We start from the raw sequence: 8907 nt of genomic DNA, 5'->3' as shown, positions 1-8907 counted from the left end.
TTAAATTTATCTGATTCTCTTTGTTCATATAGTATATAGTAGTTGGTGTTAGAATCATATATTAATATATTTATCAGAACCCCATTGTCGATTTGATCATCAATGGTAATGATTTGAGTGACGACCAATGATAAGATTGATCAGACCAAGATCTTGTCATGGAGCAAGTTGTTGGCAGTGGAATTAAACACTTATTATGACCATAGGTTTACGTGTGATGTAAGTTTCTTTATCGACAAAGAGAATAAAGTCGCCGTTTGTTGGGATAAAAGAACAAGTATACATTTTTGGAGAGGATCATCACTATCGAAATCTCAATTTTGGAGGATATGGATGCGAACCTCTTTTTCCAGCAGTTATGTTCCAAGGTTGGTTCAAATTTAACCTGCTGGTAGTATCTATAATAAAGCATGTCAAATTCGGTTTACAAGAAAAAGAAAAAAGCATGTAAAATTCCGGGTAGATGAAAGATCGGAAATATGTGACAAATTCTCGAAAATCTTTATTTCACTCGGAAATAAGTGACAAATTCTGGTTACTAGTATAACATGAGTGATGAGTGTATGACGGCCAAGGAAAAAACTTTACAAAGATGAGGATAGAAAATAGAGAAAATAAATTTGTAAGCAATGAGTCTGAATCATTTCCTTCGATACAAATCCTACACCATTATCCCATGTTTCCGGAGGCTAATCATTGTCACAGAAGATAAACCAAACCACCAAGAGCAAAAGGTATCGAGTATTCTTTATGTAATTACATAAGATGAACGCAAATACATTTGCATTTCTGTGCTAACCTGGTTCAACACATAGTAGATTTTGAATTGATCTGGGTATTGTCGGTAAGACCCTCCAGTTCTTTCTGAAAACAGAAAAGTATTAATTCACATGACATTAAGTGTTTGAAATAAAATATGAAAACGCGAAACTTGTTCTCCAAGCATAAGAATCAACTGGTGAGAAGCGTTATACCTTTAAGAGAATGTCTTCATATGTGATATTGGCGTAAATGAGGTGCACCTTTGTCTTGTCTGTTGGGTTTTCTAGAATTGCTCTATCGACCTTCACAAATACGAAATAAAATGCGTTTTCAAACAGATACATTGGTTTCGAAAACAACATTAAACGCAAATGTAATCAGACATACTTGGAACATAGGGGTGATGCCTGAACCTCCAGCAAGCATTCCAAGTTCCCTAAACTGACCAGGTCGATACTTGAACCTACCTGACAAATAAATGGTAATATAACAACAAAAGTTTGAGATTCAAGAAAAGTAAATACTAACATGTTTGATCAGCTAATTAAGCACAAACATCTGAATTGAAGGTACCTTAGACCATCTCCATTGGGTTTTTTTTTTTTTTTTTGTGAGTGTATACTTACTTTTTTATAATTAATTTTAATATTATTTAATCCAAAGTGTTTTTAGATTGTTTAAGAGTGTCCAAAAATGAATAAAAATGTCTTTAAGTAGAGATTTAAGACATATTTTGATACTCTTTAAGACACTTACAATTAAACAATATTAGAATTAATTATAGAAAATTTTGTAGACACTCCTCAAATATAACTGATGGATGTGCTCTTAGGTCCCTTTACGGCAAGATGGTCTCTAACACGCATCTCCCCGAAATGATGAGACATCTTTCTTTGTGGATACATCTAGTTGACAGCATTTTTCGATTAAGTTAAAGAGAGAGAACAAACAAATCAAAAACCAAGTGAAGTTGAGAAGTGTTTTGAAGCATATACCTAATTAACGACAAGTTCATAATGCCCTAGGTCTGAATCTAGTGTTGTTGGGGTGTATGGCTTAATTCATATCAAACCGCCAAAACATATAAACGGTTCCTCCTTCCACCAGAGCCCTGGATTTGCGATTTCAATAGATCTGAGATCTTCAATCAAAGGGTTTCAATCCCAATCATGGAAGAAGCTTATTGTCGTGATGTTTTTGAGGTGCTAATCAGAACCGTAATACCGATTCTTCTGAGTATGGCAAAGCGTCGTCTTCGTTGTCGCAGATCAGGTACGTTTGATGCTTCTCTCGAATTAGAATTTGGAATTGGAGTAATCTAGGAACTCATCGGCTCTGCTTCTTCTAGGACATCTTTCTGAGCGGGTAACTCAAACGGCAAAAGCTCTTGGAACTGACGAAAACACTGCGACATTACTCCTCCTTCATTATCGTTGGGATGCGAAGCTCCTTATCTCTCACCGACCATGCTACAAGAGACTCAGTCTTGCCACTCATCATGTGGCTTGTCTTTTGCCGTTGAATCTCAATGCTGCCGTTCATGTAAGTCTATCTTTCTTGTCTTTAATGTATGTAGTTTTGTGTGACCAAATCATTTTTTGGTGGTACTGGTAGAATCAGAGCTGAGTATTACTCTCTCTCTCTCTCTTTTGTAGCAATTTCTGACTTGGTGTGAGAATTGCTTTGCCATTCACCCTCTTGTTACCACCCACTGGGGCACACATTTTTTAGTATGGGGCACACATCACACTATAACAAAAAAAAATTTAAAAATTATGTAAACATAAAAATAAGTTCTGTAATAATTTTTAAAATTGTAAATGAAAGAAATATATTTTTCATCACTATTTCATTTTTTATTTTATTAAATATTTTTCTCTCAGAAAAAGACTATTGTTTAAAAACTGTTAATTATAGGTTACATTAAAAATTGGTATCTGAACAAATTATCTATTAAATGATAAGATAGCATGATTTATAAGTTTTATGAATAACAAATCATTTTATAAAACTAAAGAAAATTAGTTCATCTAATCAGATAATTTTTCACATTATAAATTAATCACAAAATAGTTGCTTATTATAAATAGTATGTATGCTGTATTTAGAACTAGGAAAAAAAGTTCAAAAAGTTGTGATAATTAAAGTTTTAGTTGAGGGAGAAAAAAATCCAGATCAATTATGCTCTAATTCGCAGACTTTTGTTAACAACATTATATGGGTAATTCATATCAATTATTTTGAACTGAAATACTTTTCTTTACATTTTAATAGGACTGATTGGGTTAAGGCACATATTTGATTTGTAATTAGAGTGTGGCACCTTTTTAAAATATTCAATTAGACATATAATTAAATACATAAATACATGTTATATAAAGGTTAAAAAAAAAAGTGTAGGGCACGTGCCACACCCCTCTTAGCCCTGCGTCCGCCTCTGGTTACCACAGACTGTGGACACCAAGTGTGCAAGTCCTGTTTTAACAGGTATTTGCTCCAAATGGTGTCACAGTCTATTACTCTGCCACTCTGCATGGTGTCACAACCATATTCATCACAACATCCATCAAAACCCTCTAAAACACAAAATCTAAACCTACAGTCTATAAATGAGCATGTTCATAAAGAAATGTGAATTTCAATTTACCTTGAGGGCTAGGTAAATAGCGTCATAGTAAATACAAGTGGTATGGTATGTACATTTTGTGTACTACATAAATATTTTTTAACCATTTTAATGCAATTATTTCTTTAATTTATGTGTTTATGAGAGATGCATCTCTAAGTTTTAAAAACATATATGATTTTGTGAAATCGCATGGACTTATATAATGTTTTGTAGGTTTATAAAGTAACTTAAAAAAATTACAATTATTAGTTTATCTTATAAAAAAGATATATATATATATATGTATGTATATACTAAATTAATTTTATAGTTTATATATCTTTATAGCATATAGTTTTAGTATCTTTTAAAAACAGATAATATATATATATATATATATATATATATATATATATGTATTTATCTTAATTTGATCAGCAATAAGCTTCTATGTGTGATGTATCACAACAATCGTAAATTTCAGAAATCCACTTTTTGCCACCACAAAGTTCTCAACCTCTCATGCTATTCAAAGGTAAATATCACAAATATAAGCTTCTTTCACCATTTAATTTTATAATCTCATAGCTCTATTATATATAAGTTCAAAAGAAGCCGCAAATACTTTTTTAATATTTTTTTTTAATTTTCTTTTTCTTTTAACATTAATAAGTGCATGCATTTATAATTTTTATTTTAGTTTCTGCTTTATAGATTGTAGTATATTTGGAACTTTGGTATTTTGGAATTTTCAAAATCGAAATTTAATTTATGATTTTAATATGAATATATTTACTAACTAGATTATAATGCACAATCTTATTTTACAAATATATACACTACACTTTTATAATAATTTATTTTATTAATACAATATATCAATTTTTTTTGTTTTTTTTTTTAATAACACCAATCAGAAATATGATTTCGGGCTGCCCACAATGCAAGTATACAAACCTAGCTAGTATACATGTATATAAGAATCGGACACATACTCGTATGCATCATCATGTATAAATGGCGTTCGTAGAGAAACAAATTTAAGATTCAATTAAAGAAAATAAAAAGCACTAATTAAACCACCAGCTTCCCGATGAAAGAGTGTTCATGAGCGATGATCAGTGTATTAAGTCGAATTCCCCGGTGAAAGAGTGTTCATGAGCGATGTGATAAATCTAAGATGGCTATTACAAAATTGTATGTAGATGTCGTGATAGGAATAAAATACTGGTCTGATTTGCAATGTGAAACATTAAGAATCATGAGGTTTGGAAGGCCGATGATTAGCCAGTAAACTGCTGGCATACTAACCAAAAAGCATCGCAAACTAAACCTCTTGAGGCTCTGGAGGTATTGCGGGATATGACTAGCCTTGTATTCTTCCAAATTAACGACCCAAATATTTTAAGTTGGTTAGGTTACGACAGCTCTTTCCCACAGCTTCAAAGTTGAATTCCCCGGTGAAAGATTGTTCATGAGCGATGATCAGTGTATTAAGATTCCTCCATTGACAGAACGCAAATCGCAATGACTCGTTGGTTTGATAGCACCAGATTGGTAAAGCAAGTTTCTCTATGTTTGGCATCCTAAGAAACACAACCAAAACAAATACAAAAAAACGTATGTGCATGAGAGGGGGGCACGGGGTGCAAGAAAATATGATTAGATGATTCATTACGACGTAAAGTTGAGATTTACTTCTCTGCAGCGAACTTGAGACCCTCTTCGTGTATATAGCCCTAAAATAACCTAGCAAATAAGCCCGATCGAATAGGTCAATAGAAACAAAACAGTGTGGTGTCTTACAAAATAATGCTACAGCAATGCCATGATTTGATATTTACAACAACAAAACAGCAATGCCATAAGCGGTTCGAATAGTCTCGTGATTTGAGATTCAATTATGTATAAGCAACGTCCAAACTTAATTAGAAAAGGTATTTAAATTCCTTTCTCTAACAACAATAAACAAACGAAAATAATCCAAGCTAAAGCATCAAAAAGGGCAAATATTATCAAACGAAAATAATAAGTTAATAGTAATAATTCGTAATCTGTGGCAAGGCGGTAGAATTAGAAGAACTACCTTGCTTAGCTATAATTTGGTTAAGTTTACAGTCCAGAGCCAAAGAAACTTGGTCTTGTCGTAGACTAAAGTTCTTGTTCTTGGTAGTGGATTTGAACCGTAAGTTTTTTTTTTTTTTAATGAATGTTAAATTTATTACCAAAAAACCATATTACATGTGAACGAATGAACCATACGTTTACGTGTGATGTAAGTTTCTTCATCCACAAAGAGAAGAAATTCGCCGTCTATTGGAATAAAGGATTATATATATATACACATTTTTGGAGAGGATCATGACTACGGATATCTCAAAGTAGGTGCATTTGAATGCAAGCCTTTTATTCGAGCAGCTATGTTCCAAGGTTAGTTCAAATTCAATCCAGGGGCAATGGACACAAATTGGTACCAAATTTCGTCAGGTCCACAGTCCAAAGCAAATATAGTAAGTATATTACTTTGTTAAACAAAATAGAACGTAATTTCTTGCATCTCAGTTCTGTTTATAATTAGTGAATTAAATTGATCTTATTTTTTTGTTCTTATAGTGAATTTTAAATTATAGAAAGTATAACAAAGATGCTCAATATATCACAACACTTCAAATTTTCTAGAATGTATAATACAGTATTATAGTGAATTTTAAATTATAGAAAGTATAACAAAGATGCTCAATATATCACAACACTTCAAATTTTCTACAATGTATAAAACAGTATTGTGTGTAGAGCCGGCCCTAAGCACAGCATGATGAAGTATGTGTTTGCGGGCCGATAATAATATGTAAATTTTCGGCCCTCATTTGTTGTGTCTCCTTAGTGCAGTGGTAAAGGTGAATACTAATGTTGCTGAGATCGGGTGTTCGAGCCTTTGCAGCAACAATTCTTACAATTCTTATAGAGTTTTTAGGGCTTAATTGATTGGGGTCGGGCTGACCCAAAAAATCCTTAAATAAATATAATTATATTATTTTGCTAACATTTTTGTTTGATTGCACTATTTGATTAATGATTTATCGTAAATAAGTTTAAAACTCTTTTTTTTAGGAAGTTTAAAACTCTAATCTTAGTTCTCATATTTACATAATAATCTTATTAATACTTTTAAAATATTTATCTGTGATATTTTATATAATTTTTTATTGTTAAAGTATGAAAAAGTTTTTAGTTAAATATTTTTTTTATTTTAGATTAAATTGGTTTTAGTGAATATAGATGAGTTATTTAAATTTTGATTGATTTGTTTTATATTGCACCTTTAAACATTGATTTTTAAGATATGTTATAAACTTTTAAAAATTTGATCCGTAAGATAAGCTCGGAAAAACCCGAAAAATACTGTAACCCTGTCAGGGCCCGGCCAGGCTTTAAAACATAGGCTCAGAAATACTCAGATATATGCGGACTTTACGGGTTTCAGACCGGACCAGCCCGATTGACACCCACACCCCTATCCACATTACACAATATTGATTTCTGCCTTTTCCTGATTATTTTTAAAAAGGATAATTAACAATTAACGTATAATAGTAATGTAAACTCCTATATACGATCGACCAAGAAAGAAGAAAAGGTGAGAGATTAGGGTAGAAGAAGTGTGCACACACAAAAAAAACCAATGATCGACCTAGTTCCCGATCTAGTGGAAGAAATCCTTGTTCGGCTGCCCTTCAAATCCATACTTAAATTCAAAACTGTATCGAAGCAATGGAGATCAATACTGGAGTCGAGGAGTTTCGCGGAGAGCAGGCCTACGTTTATGAATAAAGTTCAAAAGAAGCCGCAAATACTGGCGGCGGCCGTAAACCACTGTACGTTTACAATGCTAGGGGACGAAGAAGGGGTCGAGTTGGTATATTTACACTGCCATGTCGCCACACGACCTTCGTTGGCATGTGACGGTCTTGTTTGCATCCCTGAACCAGGTTGGATCAACGTTTTCAACCCTTCCACCGGAGAATTCATCAGATTCCCTTCCGGCCCTGATCCCGTAAAAACCCAACGCTATAATAACCTATTTATGAATGGTAAGCATCTATGTTGATAACAAGAATAAATCCATACAGAACTTTTTTTGATAAATATATATTCATTGATGGGTTTGAAATATTGTAAACCTCTGCAGATAACTATTATGATAATTTCTTTATCAAAAAAAAAAAAAAAAACTATTATGATAACAGTGATATATTCCCTGGACACTGGAGGATGGGATTCGGTAGAGACAAAGTTAACGGAAGCTATAAAGTAGTGAGGATGTTCTTTGAGCCAAACCACTACGGTGAGATTCTTGATTTAAACATTGGGGAATGGCGGAAACTGCCGAGGCCGCCTCCTCACCATGTGGGAGAGACATCGAACTCAGCGTGTGTGAATGGCTCCATCTACTGGTTACGTGAAGCTGCTTACCACAAGTATCGGATTCTAGCTTTGGATCTTCACACACAAGAGTTCTGTGATGTCCCAACACCGCCTTTATTACGTCAAACAGTGATGCAAACAGAGAGGCTAGCAAACCTTGAAGACCGTCTAGTCTTATCCATATTCAGTCCTCAACGCATGATAGAGATATGGTGCATGGATACACAAGAAGAAACATGGATCATCACTTACTCCTTTTACTTTTATCGTGCCTCACTCTACCGAAATCCCTGGAATTACACGCATATGTGGTTCATGCCTATGGCTGTTTCTAAGGGAGGGAATCTTTTCCTCCATGAAGATAGAAAACAGTTGATTAAATACTATCCAAAGACAGGGTTTCACATCTCTACAAACATTTGTGTTATATCTCCTTTCGTTGAAAATTTGCTCCCACTCCAACGTCCCGCTTCTGCTCCAGAAATCAGGACGTATCTGTACCGAAAACAGGTGCAGGAATCACGGATTTCCAAACGGTTTAGGCATATCGAATGGTGGATCCCAAATATATTGATTACAATCACTGTTGCAGCTACTATATTGCATCGTATCGTTCATTATTGATATACCTATTTATTATGATACTTTTAAAAAAATTTTTTTTTTTCTTTTAACATTAATAAGTGCATGCATTTATAATATTTTTTTTCTGCTTTATAGATTGTAGTATATATGGAACTTTTGGTATTTTGGATTTTTTTTTTTCGATTCTTCTAAATCAAAATTTAATTTATGATTTTAATATGATTATAAATTTATAATTCACAATCTTATTTTACAAATATATACACTATACTTTTATAATAAGTTATTTTATCAGATTTTTTTTTTTTTAATAACACCAATCATAAAATTGTTTTTTTAAAACTATGATTTCGGGCTGCCCACAATGCAAGTATACAAACCTAGCTAGTATACATGTATATATAAGAATCGGGCACATACTCGTATGCATCATCATGTATAAATGGCGTTCGTAGTGAAACAAATTTAAAATTCAATTAAAGAAAATAAAAAGCACTAATTAAACCACCAGCTTCCCGATTCAGTAG

General features: G+C 32.9%; 1 protein-coding gene and 1 pseudogene across 1 annotated transcript; one reads left to right on the top strand and one right to left on the bottom strand.

Moving 5' to 3' along the window:
- Window positions 585–1667, bottom strand: LOC104788894 (annotated as a pseudogene).
- Window positions 7053–8419, top strand: LOC104788893 (F-box/LRR-repeat protein At2g43260-like). The gene is made up of 2 exons (XM_019245199.1): window positions 7053–7454; window positions 7616–8419. The coding sequence occupies exons 1-2, from the start codon at window positions 7053–7055 to the stop codon at window positions 8417–8419; spliced, it is 1206 nt and encodes a 401-aa protein (XP_019100744.1).

This window comes from Camelina sativa, chromosome 5, assembly GCF_000633955.1.
Source record: "Camelina sativa cultivar DH55 chromosome 5, Cs, whole genome shotgun sequence".
NCBI classification, from domain to species: Eukaryota; Viridiplantae; Streptophyta; class Magnoliopsida; order Brassicales; family Brassicaceae; genus Camelina; species Camelina sativa.
This window is presented reverse-complemented; position numbering and strand designations above follow the sequence as displayed.

Bases quoted from the DNA above. Each gene is read 5' to 3' on its own strand.
- LOC104788893 (XM_019245199.1), top strand. From the start codon at position 7,053: ATGATCGACCTAGTTCCCGATCTAGTGGAAGAAATCCTTGTTCGGCTG. The intron at 7,455-7,615 runs ATGAATGGTAAG...TATTATGATAAC, and splicing joins AACGCTATAATAACCTATTT to AGTGATATATTCCCTGGACA.